The 15,648-nt window shown below is 37.0% G+C and overlaps 1 protein-coding gene across 1 annotated transcript in view; it reads left to right on the forward strand.

Annotated features, from left to right (window-relative positions):
- Positions 1-15,648, forward strand: part of PIKFYVE (phosphoinositide kinase, FYVE-type zinc finger containing) — a 71,986-nt gene that overhangs the window by 42,744 nt on the left and 13,594 nt on the right. Inside the window, exons 21-31 of the mRNA XM_044913709.1 lie at positions 696-767; positions 1,438-1,609; positions 3,848-4,026; positions 5,670-5,783; positions 6,162-6,270; positions 6,374-6,528; positions 7,434-7,524; positions 10,168-10,228; positions 11,091-11,228; positions 12,275-12,395; positions 14,376-14,471. Coding sequence (XP_044769644.1) covers positions 696-767; positions 1,438-1,609; positions 3,848-4,026; positions 5,670-5,783; positions 6,162-6,270; positions 6,374-6,528; positions 7,434-7,524; positions 10,168-10,228; positions 11,091-11,228; positions 12,275-12,395; positions 14,376-14,471 — 1,308 coding nt within the window. The remainder of the gene's footprint in view (positions 1-695; positions 768-1,437; positions 1,610-3,847; positions 4,027-5,669; positions 5,784-6,161; positions 6,271-6,373; positions 6,529-7,433; positions 7,525-10,167; positions 10,229-11,090; positions 11,229-12,274; positions 12,396-14,375; positions 14,472-15,648) is intronic.

Genomic DNA, 15,648 nt, shown 5'->3' on the forward strand with positions numbered 1-15,648 from the left:
TAATTTTAAAAGCTTGTTTTTGGAGCACTGTTTCCGTAACAAAATGTGTTCTGTATTTTAATTTTGGACTCCAGAAACACTTTATTTCTACCAGTGAGATCAGGGATCTTCTAGAGTCCATGTAGCTCTAGCAGACTGACTTGGGGCTGGGGAACCCATGGAAGTTTTCTGTGGGAGTTTATGGACTCCTTAGGTCAAGGCTTGAATAATTTAACAGTGCTATAGCCGAATTCTCTTATTTGTGGGCATTCATAAGTCAGGCATAACATCAGGAATTGGCTCTCCTGGAACGATATGAGCTGCTGTTCTCCATGCTCAGTAAAGGTGTGGACCAGAGAACAGGAGACAGGGGTTCTATTTTATGGTGATAGGACATAAAGGCTTTGTAAAGGAAACTTTTACCTCTTCCTAGCTCACATCCATTTTACTCATTTATTATTATTGTTTATGCATCCTGATGTAGTTTGATAAGATACTAATGGACTGGGAGTGGATAAGGAGCTATAGTGTGGCTAGTCCAAACCTGTTTTATCTGATGAGGTTAACTCTGTTCTATAAGAACAACAGAATATTACATACTTTAGTACTACATTATAGGCATGTCTAGCCAGGTAGTCAGTTTGTAGTCTCATGAAGTGTCTTGGCTGTGTGGTAATTCTTATGACATGTTCCTAAGAAATGTTGTCTTCTTTTAGGATTGTAACAATGGAATTTTATGGAAAGAATGATCTTACCTTAGGAATATTTTTAGAGAGATACTGTTTCAGGTAAGAACAAATTTTCTCCTTATGTCCCATGTATGCTTTTCTGATGCCCAGAATTTCAACCTAAAACATAAGCATGAGTTGGAGTTATTATGTGGCCTTCTCTATAATACCACATGTCAGAGTATACCATACAAAGAAGTAATTGATTTCATATTCAACCCCAGGTTGTCTTATCTAGTTCATTCCTCAGATCTTTGAGTGTCTAAATACGTTGTGATCCCTAAGACTTTTTTTTAGGATGTCTGTCTTTAGTGATTGAAATGAGAGGCTGGAGAAGCATAGAGATCAGCTAGACCTTGGTTTAAGTCTTAGTGCTATCACCTGCCATTTACATGACAAAGTGCAAGTAATTTTTACCAGCCCCCTATACAGGAATAACAAGCTCCAGAAGTATCATGGACTTCCATAGGTAAAATGAATTGATGTTTTCAAAATGCTAAGCAAATAGAAGGTGCTTAAGAAGTGGAAACTATCACAGCTGTAGCGGAAGACAGGATGCTCAGCTATAGGCTCCAAGTAATGCGAGTGGTACCCAGCACCGATCGTCCACCGGTCATCATTGCTCTAGAGAGGATACTGCACTTTCTGGACAGTGGTTCTGATTAGCGAGTATTCATTCTACACTGTTTCCAGTTTTATGGTTAATGTGAGGACTTTCTTTTTGTCAAAGGCCTTCTTATCAGTGTCCTAGCATGTTCTGTGATACCCCCATGGTGCATCATATTCGGCGCTTTGTCCATGGCCAAGGCTGTGTGCAGATAATCCTGAAGGAGTTGGATTCTCCAGTGCCTGGATATCAACATACAATTCTTACCTATTCCTGGTGCAGAATCTGCAAACAGGTAAATGTGCCCTGTTACTATAATATTTCATACATCATTTACTTCTTTATTTGTGTAGTTCTTTTTGAAGGGGGTGGTCTATGTTATTTTGGATTTATTCGTCATTGGGCTCTTATTTTACCTTCCAGGGCTGGGTATTGCATTTGGTGTTTGTTTCTTGAAGTTTCCATTTTAGAATTTATCAGTCATTAGGTAAAATATCGATACCTTGTTCAGTAAAATTACGGAGATTATATCTTGAAAATTATGTTTATTTATTCAGCAAACACTTATTTAGCACCATCTATATGCCAGGGACTGTGTGAGGGCCTGGGCATGGCTCCTGTCCTTTAGTGGGGGAGACAGACTTGTAGTGTAGCACAATAATGACAGTATGCTAGGATGTTTCTGTCTGTCTGAGCCTATATCAACATTCCTATCTTAAGAGATCCAGCTGAGACCATGTTTAAATTGATCTCTTGAGAAAAAGACCTTGTATTTTATTTCTTGTGTGTGCTTTTCTTTTTTCACTCTGGAGAAAGTACTTGGTTGACAGTATTATGCTTTTAATATTTACTTCTTATCCAGATTGTTTGCAGTGAACATATGCCAAGTTTAATAACTTCATATGCTTATTTTGGAGTGTGCTTTTGGAAGGCAAGTGTGAGAATGACAGATAAAATAATAGTGTGACCTATATATCAATGTCAGTGGTTGAGGAAGGCAAAATCAAAGTCTGTTCTGCAGTAGCAGAACATTACATTTCTTGTAATTATCTGTCTTTTTATACTTGTTCTTATAGGCCTTTTGTTCCTTTTAGATAGCGAGTAATATTTTGTTGTGGAATATGTGAACTTCTGTAGATCGAGCAGTGAATTAAATAAATAAATTAGATTTGTATATCTTACATGCCTTGGTGTATGTACTTTATTTTAAAACAAAAACTTTTGCCTTTGGGGTTATGTTAGAAAGGAAAAGGCAAACGGTTTTTGTTACACAAAAATGAAAGACTTCCTTGTGTCAAAAAAGTTATAACATGATCAAGTAGTAATATACTTAGTATTAAATTTCTATAAGGCATGATAATAGAAAAAGGGCAAAAGGCATGACAAAAAGCAATTTAATAGAAATGACCAGTAGACATGTGCAAATAAATTTTGCTCAGTAGTCAGAGAAGTGTAAATAAAACCAGTGAAGTGCAGTTTTATTTTGTTTTGTTTTTAAGAAATTACATTTCAAAGATTTATAATTCCCAGATTGGTAAGAAAGTAGGGAAATTGGTATTCTCAGATATTGTTGGAGATTGTGTAAACCAATACACCAGTTTTTTTGTTTTTTAGAGATTTTATTTATTTACTTGAGAGAGAGAATGCAAGCGGCGGGGTGCGGGGGTTGGGACAGAGGAAAAGGGAGAAGCACACTCCCTGCTGAGCAGGGAGCCTGATGTGGGGGGCTTGATCAGCTGAACCTAAGGCAGACACTGCAGACACTGAACCGAGCCACCCAGGCACTTCCCAGTACCCCAGTTTTGGAAGACAATGTGGCAAAAAGTATCAAAGACTGCATAAATGTTCATGCCGTTTGGCCTACTAATTCCTACTTTCCTTAATTTATTCCAAGGAAATAATTATGGATATTTGTGTGTGTGTGTGTGTGTGTGTGTGTACACAAGAAAGTTCATCAGAGTATCATCAGAATAGAGAATAAAGAAAAACTTGTCATATCTTAAATGCACATCAGTAGGAATTGGCTAGATATGTCCATATAATGGGATACTCTATGGCTATTAAAAATCAAGTTGTAGAAGAGTATTTTATGTGGGAAAATACTTATGATACATTGCTAAGTAAAAATAACACAAGACTATGAAACTAATTACAGGAAAGACTTTTTATGTACAAATATGCTGGCTGGATACCTTCTATGTGTTCATTTACATGTATATGTACATATATATGTACATATATATATATGTGTTCATTTACATGTATATGTACATATATATTACATGTATATGTATATATATATATATATAAATATGCATACACATACATAGAAAGAAAGAAAATATACTAATATATACTGATAAAAAGATACTGCTCCCCCAGCCATCCCTAACCCTACCCACTTTTAAACATTTCTTTCTTTTTCCACTTTTCTTCATTCAGAATATATTAGATTTGTACTAGAAAATAAATTATTTTTTAAAAAAGAGATTCTCAGTATGTGATTACATAACATGATTTATATGAATTTCAGGTAACACCAGTTGTTGCTCTTTCCAATGAGTCCTGGTCCATGTCATTTGCAAAGTACCTTGAACTTAGGTTTTATGGGCACCAGTACACTCGCAGAGCCAATGCTGAGCCGTGTGGTCACTCCATCCACCATGATTATCACCAGTATTTCTCCTATAATCAGATGGTGGCATCTTTCAGGTAAGAAGTCAGAGTGATCTTACACACAGTCACATACTCCCTGGAAGGCTTTGAGACATTTCTTCTGTAACTAGATGGAATTAATTTGTGGTGTGTTGTTCCCCATGCCTACCACTGCAGATGCAGAGGGTCATACTCTGTGCTAAGAGCTTTCAGTGTTGTCATTTTATTTAATCCTTAATTTAAGAAGTAGGTATTATTATTACCCTCACTTTCGAGCTTATAGGTCGCTGAGAGCTAGCAAGTGATAAAGTCATGATATGAACTAGTAGATCTGCTGCTCCAGGTGTTAATCTTAACCACTGTTTTCTGCATGTAAGCATTTATTAGAATTTTTGTTAAGACATTAACTAGCATAAGGTTAATTGGATATTCCAGGTAGAGCTAAAATCACGAGTTCACAGAGTGGGTACACTGTGGTATTACATGATTTGAGAAAGCCTTCAGGCTCTGCCATCAAAATAGACCCAGAATCTGAGCACCTCTGACCGTCTCCGCCACTCCCGCTCTGGACTGAGCCTCTGTTGCCTTTCCCTAGAGGATCGCAGTGGCCTTAACCAGTCACCCTTGGGCTTGCCTCCTCAGTCTGATCTCAGCACAGCGGTCACAGTGGTTCCATTAAACGAAAATCAGCTCAGGCCACGCCTCGGTTGCAGACTCTTCCATGGGTGTCTGTTTCCGTGAGCCGTTTATGGGCCTGTGAGCTCCTGCACGCTCTGGCTGCTCAGTACCTCTCTGTTCTCACCTCCTGCTCCTGTCCCCTCACTTACTCCTGTCCCCTTACTGCAGCCTCGGTTATATCAGGCAGGATCCTGCCTGGGAGCCTTGTACTTGCTCTTCTCTCCCTGAACTGCCGGTCCCTCCCCAGCTCTCTGCTTGCTTTTCCTGCTCTCTGCTTGCTTTTCCTGACTCCGCACAGGTCTTTGTTTACATTTCCTGGCCCTGACAACCTCACCCCTAGCACTCCCTACTGCCCTTGCTTTCTTTAGTTTTCTCTGGAGCACTTACCATCCGATACAATGTATATTTTAGCTATTTGTTTTGCTTATTGCCTGAGTCTCATTTCTGAATCACCAGGGCAGTAATTTTAGCCTTGTTTAGTGCTGTTTCCTCAGCACCTAAAACAACATCTGACACAACATAGGCCCTCAGGAAATATTGATAATTAGAGCTTATTTCCTTTTGGAAGCAAGAGCTTTAAACACGAATCTGCCGCCCACATGGGTGATTAGCATTTATTGGACAACATAAACTCGTGGGTACAAAGGCTCATAAGGGACTCACGAGGCGTAAAGATTCGTGAGGAATCCTCAGGAGCTGGGAAGGTACTTCTAAGTGAACTGTAGGAAGGGGTTCCTCGCCTTCATAAAGGTTTATATCCTAGTCGTTGTGCTTTATATGCAGCCTTAGGGGATACATGATGATGTCACAGTTCAGTGAAGAAACATACAGGACAAAACCCTTTCAGAATTGGGGAAGATACTTAAAATGGTTGAAAGTCGTCTTCAATATTTTTATAATTGTTTTAAAATGCTGTTTTGTAGAAACTTTGTCTTGTACCTCATAGGATTTATGTTTACCACTACTCAAGATATTAAAATATTTTTTACTTTTCTACTATTACTTGTATTTTTTTCTCTCAGTTATTCTCCCATTCGGCTTCTTGAAGTATGTGTTCCATTCCCCAAAATATTCATTAAACGTCAGGCCCCATTAAAAGTGTCCCTTCTTCAGGATCTAAAGGACTTCTTTCAAAAGTAAGTTTTAGTTTCTTTGATCATCTGTTTTTGTGTACATAGACATGTGTCTATAATGTACACATATTTTAAAATATGAGGTTTGTTCATTTAGCTTTCTTTGAAAACATAACTATTTTTCTAAATATATGTTACATATGCCTGATGTAAAAAAAAATGTAGACTGTATAAAAGTATAAAAAAGAAATCAAACCCTCTTAGACATAACAGCTGTTAAAATTTTGATGTACATCCTTTTAGGTCTTTTTTATGTTGCAAACTTGTGTATGATTCTTAATTCAATAAAATAGAGTTTTGTATGTGTCATTTTTCTATTTATGTGAGATTAGAAAATTTAATTCCAACTTTTCTAAGGTGTTTAATGTTTGTTTTTATTAGAGTTTCACAGGTATATCTTGCTGTTGATGAAAGACTTGCGTCTTTGAAAACGGATACATTTAGCAAAACAAGAGAGGAAAAAATGGAAGATATCTTTGCACAAAAAGAGGTCATTCATTTCTTTGACAGAAGCTCAGAAGTTAACTATTAACTTATCAGAAGTTTCTTTTGGTGTGTGTCTCAGACAGCTGAAATTGTTTTTTTCCCTGTAGATGGAAGAAGGCGAGTTCAAGAACTGGATCGAGAAGATGCAAGCAAGGCTCATGTCTTCCTCAGTAGACACCCCTCAGCAACTGCAGTCCATCTTCGAGTCCCTCATTGCCAAGAAGCAAAGTCTGTGCGAAGTGCTACAAGCTTGGAATAACAGGTGTGCTTTGCAGTCTGGTGTTTCTTGAATGTTTTTGCAAAATTTGCTCTGCCATGATGTTTTTAATTTAAAGGACTTTATTAATTATGTTATTACATTTAGTTCTCAAATTGTAGAAGTTTTTATTTTCCTGCCGCCACCTTTCCTGGATCATTTAAAACATATATGCTCATCTTCAGGTAGTTTGTAAAGAAAAAAACCAGATGAGGGCAGCTTTCAATGCTGTTTCAAATACTTAAGAGTGTGTGTGCTTATTGAATATAATACACCTGAATTAGTATTCCATGGAGTGATTATTGGTTTTTAGGTCAGGACTTTCAAATATATTATTATGTGTGTCTTAGACCTTTATGTAAATTTTTATTGGGGGAAATATTTCCCTTTGATGCTTATTTAAAAGTTCAGTTATATTATTATAGCATTATTTGTGGAGCATCAGCATTATGCTAGGCAGTGAGTAAGGCACCAGATGGACATTCAGGCTTTTATTTGGTCTTATGAATCCTACAGTGTATATACTGTTTCCATTTCACAGAGGCTCTAAGAGTAGGGCATTTCCCCAAGCTGTATAGTTATTAATTGTCAGAGCCGGGTTTTGAGCTCAGGTCTGTTGGTCTCTAAAGCTCCTATTTTTTTTTGTTGTTGTTGTTTGTTTGTTTTTGTTACATTATGCTGTCTCTTACAATAACTTACTATTTTATAACTACAGTCATATCACACACAGCTCTTGATTAGTTGGTTAGAAATAAGACAGAAACTTATGTATAATTTTAATATCTATTGCAATTGGAATAGGAAAATCTAATTATTGTGGCTTCACAATTGTAAAGAGAAAATTTGTAAGTGTTATTCAGGTTATTAGAAACAAACTATATTCTCTCCCCTCCCCAACCCTTTTATTATAGATTGCAGGACCTTTTCCAACAGGAAAAGGGTAGAAAGCGACCTTCAGTTCCTCCAAGTCCTGGAAGACTGAGACAGGGAGAAGAAAGCAAGGTAAAGAAATGTGGTCTCATCTTTGGTCTTTCACTGATATAAGTATTACAGTTAATTTCATTTAAGACACTTAAAAATAGTAACTTAATACATGGATTTAATAATATTAGAGTCTTTCATTTTGCAGTTGTGAGGCTTCAAAGAGACATCGCCTGGGTTAATTTTTTATCTTGCTTGAAATAAAATTGTTCGTTCATTTCAAACATTTATCAAAAGCCACCGTCTGTAGGCATCACTGGAGATAGCATCATGGAAAGGAGAAGTTGGGGATGCTCTGAGTATATAATAGAGTCCTAATTTATTTTACTATGTAGTTTTGTGTGTTCTTTATTTCTGTGCTTAAGTGAGAAGTTTTTCTTAAGGGACCTATCTATATTGGGTTAGTTCTGCACATTGATTTAATTGACTTTTCCTAACTGTATTTGTTTTTGTCTTATCGCATAACAAATTACCACAAACTTTGTGACCTAACACACATGTTTATCCTTTTACATGGTCCAGGAGTCTGACACAGTATGGCTGGAATCTCTGCTCAGTCTCACATAGCTTAAGTCAAGATTTCGGCCAGGGCCGTTATCTTACTGTGGCTCAGGGTCATTTTCTAAGCTCATCCAGGTTGTTGGCAGAACTTAATTCCTACTGGTTATAGGACTGAGGTCCCATTTTTGTTGCCGACAGTTGACCAGAGCTCATTCTCAACTCCTAGAGGCTGCCTGCATTTCTTGTCATGAGCTCCCTTTCATCTTCAAAGCTTACAACAATGCATGCTTCAGATTTCCTAATTCCTCCCCTCTGACCTCTAGACACAGGTTTGAAGGACTTGTGTGATTAGGTCACTACCTGGATAATCTCTCCCCATCTTAAAGTTAACCAATTTGGGACCTTAAATACATCTGCAGAATCCCTTCACAGCAGTATTTAGATTAGTGTTTAATTGAATAACTGGGGAAGGGGTGTGTGTATACCAGGGGGCAGGATCCTTGGGGGCCATCTTAGAAATTTTCCTGTTATATGAACCATATTTTCAGGTAATTATTAATGCCTGTATAAGGGCCTAATTTTTTTTTTAAGATTGATTTATTTATTTTAGGGAGAGAGAGTGAGAGAGGGTGTGCAGGGGGCAGAGGGAGAGGGAGAGACAGTCCCAAGCAGACTCCTCACTGAGCGCGGACCCCGTTGCAGGGCTCGATCTCATGACCCTGAGATCACAACCTGAGCCGAAACCAAGAGTTGGACACTCAACCAACTGTGCAACCCAGGCACCCCATAAAGGCTTTTAATATACTGATATGATGGGGGACTTTGAAAGAATATTTTTTTTTTGTGCAAGTGTATAGTATCTGTAAAGAAGTGTTTTCATAGAATGATAAATTCAAGTGCCTTAGATCTTGATGCTTCTTTTTTTTTCCTCAGAAACAACTGTGTAGGAATCACTTTTCCTTAAAGTTTAGGTGAAAGTAAGAGTAAGGGTTACCGAAGATGATTTGTACATTAGTATTTGCCACGTAATCTAGGTCCATTAATGGCTAACACAGACTGTTAGTGGCTTTTCCGTTTGCCCACTAAGAAACTGCAAAGCTAGTGGTGTAAGACCTTTAATTGTAATATGTAGACACAGAATTGAAAATACAGAATCATTCAGTAGAAGATCATCTTTTTGAAGGTTTGAAAGTTGATTTGAAAATCTGTAGCACTGCCTGTCTTTTCATTCGGTAACTAGTTTTTGAGTACTTTTAGGTGCTATTCTAGGTTCAGGGCATATAGTTCTGAACAAAGGCCTTAGTGGAACATTTGTCTAATGCGGTAGAGACTGACAATAAACCAGTGAGCAATAAACTTTTAAAAAACAAATGGGAAAAAGGCTGTGAAGAAAAAAATAAGGGAAATGGAGAGTATTGCCAAGGGAGTGGATGGTGGTGGGTTATTTTATATAGGGTGGCCAGGGAGGTCTCTCTGCTATGGTGAGCAAATCTAAGAATGTTCTAAGTAGCCATCTAGAAATGACTTTGTAATCAAATTGTATACAGGGTTTATAGTGATTCTAAATATATCTTAACCTATGGATAATGGGACTTGAATAAGTCCAGTGGATAATAAGAGATTAATGGGTAATCATAAGTAGTTTTTAGATTTTTTAATGCTAGGGAGTGAGCTACTGTTTGGAGCACGATTCTCCAAGTGTAGTTCAAGGACCCCTGGGGGTTTAAGTCCCTTTCAATGGCTCTGCATGATTTCCCTTTTTCAGTTACATATTTATGTGAGGCTAGATTTTCTTTATACTTTTCAGTCATAATACTATAGCTCAACAGATTAAATGCAGAAGCCAGAGATGAACCTAGCTGTCTGCTAGACATGAAACTATTTGCAAAAATGTAAAACAAGGCCACTTGTACCATTTTTTTTTTTTTGGTAAATTGGTATTTTTTAATTTGAACATGTTATTTATGTTAACGTATAAGGGTTTATTATTTTTAAAATGAATTAATAAGTGCATATTCTAAAACTTTCTCAGTTTTAATTTCTAATAAAGTAAAAATCAAGTTATAACCCACATAAAGGCTGAGTGTCTTAATAATTCTTAAGACAATTTTAAAAGTGTGATTTTAATGTTTCCTTAAGAGTAAAGTATTTACTTCTCTGCAGATAAGTACAATGGATGCAGCTCCAAGAAATATTTCTCCAGGGCTCCAAAATGGAGAAAAAGGTTGGTCCTTGAGTCTGGTGATCACTTGCTATTGGATTTAAAGAAATTTCTTCGTCTGTAAGTTATTTCAGCGGCTAATTTTGAGAATTTTTTCTGATACAGTTTTAGACTTTTTTGTCCTTCTTGTAGAGTGTTGTAGCACTGTCAGTTTAAGATTTCATAAAGTATATTGCAAGAAAATAAATTAGGATATAGAAATACACGATATATAGAGATGGTTGCTGTTAGGGGAAGAGCAAAGAAAAAAAGGAAATTGAATTTTTGTTTTGCCTGTTCCAAAGTCAGCAGGTTTGACTGCAAAAACATTAGAAAGTTTAATTTATGTTTTTATGTTACTGACATCTTTCCTAGACCTAAGCTGTCTTTCACAGTATTTCATTGAATGACTTGGTGCCACCCTAGGAAATTTGTAGGGAAATTTCCTTAGACTGTCTTTGTGGAATACGAGCTCAGCTCATAATTCTTGGCATTTTCTGTTATAATTAAGTGAACTTTCCCCCTGGGAATGAGCATGTGATTTTTTCCCCAGTAGTGTCCTGATTTTATTCCCTATTAAACTGAATGGACTAGTGTTGAGGTAGCTGTTATGGCCTAATGTAAAAGGATATTAGATAGGAATCAGACTTGGGTTACCGGTCACAGTGCTGTCGCTAGGACCTGACTGTGGTTAAGTCATATAACCTGTTTGGATATTTGTATCTATTTCTAAAGTATGTGCTAAAATGGCCTAACTAACTTTTAGGAAGCTAAAATTCTTTGGTTTAGGAAGTAGGAATATGAGTTGGCATTTTAAAAACATTCCTATTAGGTAGACATGGGCTCAGCGTTTTTAAATGATTCACTCAGGTTTGTTTTTCTTTAGAGGATCGCTTCCTAACAACCCTGTCCAGTCAGAGCTCCACCAGTTCTGCCCATCTCCAGTTGCCTACTCCACCAGAGGTCATGCCTGAACAGCTGGGGGGAGGGCCCCCTGAACTCGACACTACCAGCAGCTCTGAAGGTGCACTTGAAGTCACTTTTACTGTGCTTGATCCAGAAAAGGAGAGCACTGCAAATGCTTGGATACAGTGCTTTCTTAAATCTCAGAATTTGTAGATTTTATACTTGCTAGAAGTGCTATCGGGGCGTGTGGGTGGCTCAGTCCCTTAAGTGGCTGACTCTTGGTTTTGGCTCAGGTCATGAGGATCGCAGGGTCCTGGGATTGAGCCCCGAGTTGGGCTCTACGCTCAGCCGGGAAGTCTGCTTGTGGATTCTCTCTCTCCTCTCCCTCTGCTGCTCCTTCCTCTCGGGCTCATGCGCTCTCTTTTTCTCTATCTCTAAAATTAAAAAAAAGAAAAAAAAAGTGCTATTTTAGATAGAGCTATTAACCATATCACTTCTTCAGTTGCACTGCTTGACATATAAATATCTCAGTAACAGAATGTTAGTCTGCTTCATCTGTTTTCTGGGGATATTGCTTTCTTGAGTCCTATAAAGTACATGGTTGTTGCCTTGTCAGAAAATAAGAGAAATTGCAGCCATTTCTCCAACAACAACTGTTTATTTCATTAATAGCAAATTTATGCCTTGCTTCTCTCTTCCCTTACTTTCTGTTTAAGCAGTAACTACTTAAGTAGTATAAACTTTAAAAATAACTTTTAAATTGCAATTCAACTCAGTTATGTGCGCTGTGGTTGTTACATCAGAGTTTAAGTGTTGACAGGAAGAGCAGTGGCTAAGTTTGCGCATGCTCAGGCAGTAATTACATCATGGCTGCTGCCCGGCCCCTGCAATGGGAAGCCGTCGATTATAGCATGATGCCAATTTCAGAGAGAACAAACAGTGTGCTCCTTGAAGTCAGTGCTGTGTATGCTTCACTATTGCCTCTTCTTTCATCCCCAAAGAGTCCTTATTCCTAGATCAGAAATTTTGTACCATAATTGGTAATTATGGTGTGCATATGTCTGTATTCCACAAATGACAAGAAATAATGTTGATACTTTCTACTTTTTTTTTTTTTAACTCTTCCTGAATATTAACATATAAGTAGCATATTTTTAATCCTAGATGTGTTTGATGGGCATTTGCTGGGATCCACAGACAGCCAAGTGAAGGAAAAATCAACCATGAAAGCCATCTTTGCAAATTTGCTTCCAGGAAATAGCTATAATCCTATTCCATTTCCTTTGTAAGTATTATAAAAGTCAGCGGCTGTTGTTCGGTGGTTTTATTTTCATTTAATTAAAAAAAAAATTTTTATTCTCTACGTATTTAAATATATTTATTTAACTATATATGTACTTCTCAATCCTAAATTATACTTCATCATAGTAAAAAAGGTGTCTTTTGGTATAATGTAATTTGTAGAATTATTATGTAGTAATCATCATCACATAGTAGATGAGTGGATGAAAAAAGCATTAACTAATATTGCTTAATGCTTAAGATTAATGGTTCTGAAAATAATTTTTTATATATATATTTTTTAAAGATATACTGCTACATCTGTTGATCCCATAATCATAGAAACATACTACTGGTTGTATATGAAGATGACATTACTGAGCTAATAACTTACTGGGACGTGGTACTTTTCTGTCAGTGGTGATGTATTACAGTGACCCATACAAGTTTTCATGTGATCCTGTACGGGGCTCTCTTGAGTAGGAAAGAAAACAGGCTGCCCGTGAGAGTATGTTTTTTCCCCACTGGTTGATCTGTGTAGCCATCAAATGCTGCTCTTGTATGGTGGTACAAGTGTATCCAAAGGTAGACATTTGGGGGCGCCTGGGTCGCTCAGTCGTTAGGTGTCTGCCTTCAGCTCAGGTCATGATCCCAGGGTCCTGGGATTGAGCCCCGCATCGGGCTCCCTGCTTGGCGGGAAGCCTGCTTCTCCCTCTCCCACTCCCCCGCTTGTGTTCCCTCTCTCGCTGTGTCTCTCTTTGTCAAATAAATAAATAAAATCTTAAAAAAAAAAAATAAGAGAAACGTCCTCTTTAAAAAAAAACAAAACAAAAGGTAGACATTTGTTAATAAGGACCTTTGTTCTTAACTGACTTTTGTATTTATTTATTCAGTCAATATTTAAATTTATTGAGTGCCCGCTCTAATGCCCGAGGATGTGGAACAAGATTAATAAGGAAAATCACTGCTCTTGGAGCTGTCTCAGGGAGGAAATGAGTAGAGAGTCACAGATTGATACTGCTGTCTGTGAGGGTCCCTGTTTCTTCTACTTCAGACTCCAATATCACAGTATCTTGAGTGGGTTATTGTCCCTCCTGGTGTATGGCCTTTGCCCACGCCCTCACTTTCTTCTTTAGTCATTAACTCCTGTGAATTCTTTCTCAGATAAACTTCAGACCCTCCCGCTAGCTCCCTGCCCTAGCCAGATTAGGTCTCTTTGTTACAGGCTGTCATGTTTCCCTCCTGGTACTTATCACAGAAGGTGATTATATTTATTTGTAGCATTATGGGTTTCTTTATCCCACTGTACTATAAACTCTACCATGCCTATTTTTTTCCACCTCTGTATTGTTAGCATCTTGTGCAAGTTGTTAGGTGCTTAGTATTAGTTTTTCTTAATATTGTGTCTCTGGCATGGTGGGCGCTCAGTGCATAGCTGTTACACAGATGAATGAATGCTTCTCCAGGGCCCTGAGGGTAGAAGTCGGGATCAAGATTGGGGTTAAAATGGTCACACCATTGAGTTTCCATATGATAATAGGAGAGCAGCTGTGTTATATTATTTCTTGTTGGACTAATGGTATGTTTTTCACAATTTCTAGAAGACACATTTTTCAGGCTTATAGTAGAACAAAATCTTTCATACTTCTGCTGTTCATTGTAAATACTTTTTGAGATGAACATGGCTCACAGTTGGCAGCATGGAAAGCATTGTTTGGAATAACTATTTCAGAACCCTCTGATTTGAAAACTACTTCTGACGATTTTCGATTGCCTTTAAAAACTTTCTGTCGATACATTTTCCTTGGCTGTTTGGTTCAAGTTCTGCATGCATTTTGGTTTACCTAGTATTATCTCCTTATGATTGCGCCATATTTAGTTAACTTAAAATTGTCTTGAAATTTACTTATAATGTGTTAGTGGTTTGTATATATCGTTTTCTGCTAATTTTGTTCTTACTGATTTATTTAAAAATTTTGAACAGTGATCCAGATAAACACTACTTAATGTATGAACATGAACGGGTGCCCATTGCGGTTTGTGAGAAGGAACCCAGCTCTATCATTGCTTTTGCTCTCAGGTATTACTTGTGGGACTTTTTCACCTATGATTAGATCTTTATATTTTATGTATATTTATTAATCACCTTATTGTTTAGATCTTTTATAGAGAGTAGGGCAGAATGCTTAAATACAAGCAAAAATATATATTCTTTGGGCATGGTAGCTTGTTCTCTTTGTGTCTGGAAGTGTATTCTTTGCCCAAATAATAACAGGATGATTCTTAAGCAAGCTTCTACTAACTAAATTGACTAGGCAAGTTATTTACTTATCTTTATATCCTCTGAACATTCTATTATACTGTGTATCCATTGTATCCCTTCCTTATTACCTTTACTTGTTGATATAATAAAGCATCTTATACCATCTGAGTATCTTTTTATACTCTTCCTTTCCTTCCTGCTTCTCACACATAGCAGGTAAGGTTTTCTTACTAGAGTAATGCTGTTCCTATGCCTTAACCCACTTACATGCCCACAGTTACCATGTGTCTTAAAAAAGCATCCTTCTTTAAAAATATGTATATCTTATATCTAAAAAGACAGTGCTTTTTAATCACAACAGTATCTTGGTAGTGGTAGAACTTAGTTTAAGTATAATCTAAGTTGTTTAATTAAAAAAATTTTTTTCTGTTGGAAGGCATTGAAATGTAAATTTTTCTTTTTATATATTGGTTGCAAGGAGCCTGCTTATTCAACAAATATTTGAATATCTACAATATGTGGTATAGTAGGTATTGGATTTATAGGAATAAACAAGATAGATTTATATGCCTTAGCATTTATGAAGTTTAGAGTTTACTCTTTGGATTATGAGGAATTGCTTTCCTTTAGGAGATTCCATGTGATTTATTTTTTTTTGTTTTTGCCTTTTGGCCTTTAGGAAGTTAATATTTGTTTTTTTTATTGCTTAGTCATACTACATTAATGGATAAGAAAGGTAGGAAAGTCAACCAAATAAAAAATTTCTTATGTACTGTTAGGAATTGAGCATTCCAGTAGAAATCACTTTCTTCTAATGTCTTGGGAAAATAATACATGCTTCTCTTGTTCCCTGACACCTGATTTATCTAAATCAGGGCTCTCAGACTGCTAGTCCAAGAGTTGGATTTTTTTCTTAAAGTTCGGTACCTTTAAATAGAAAAGCATTCTCAAGTTCCTTTTCTCGCTGTTACATTATACTAAAGTCTGAAGTTTT

Source organism: Neomonachus schauinslandi, chromosome 3 (genome assembly GCF_002201575.2).
Source record: "Neomonachus schauinslandi chromosome 3, ASM220157v2, whole genome shotgun sequence".
Lineage (NCBI taxonomy): Eukaryota > Metazoa > Chordata > Mammalia > Carnivora > Phocidae > Neomonachus > Neomonachus schauinslandi.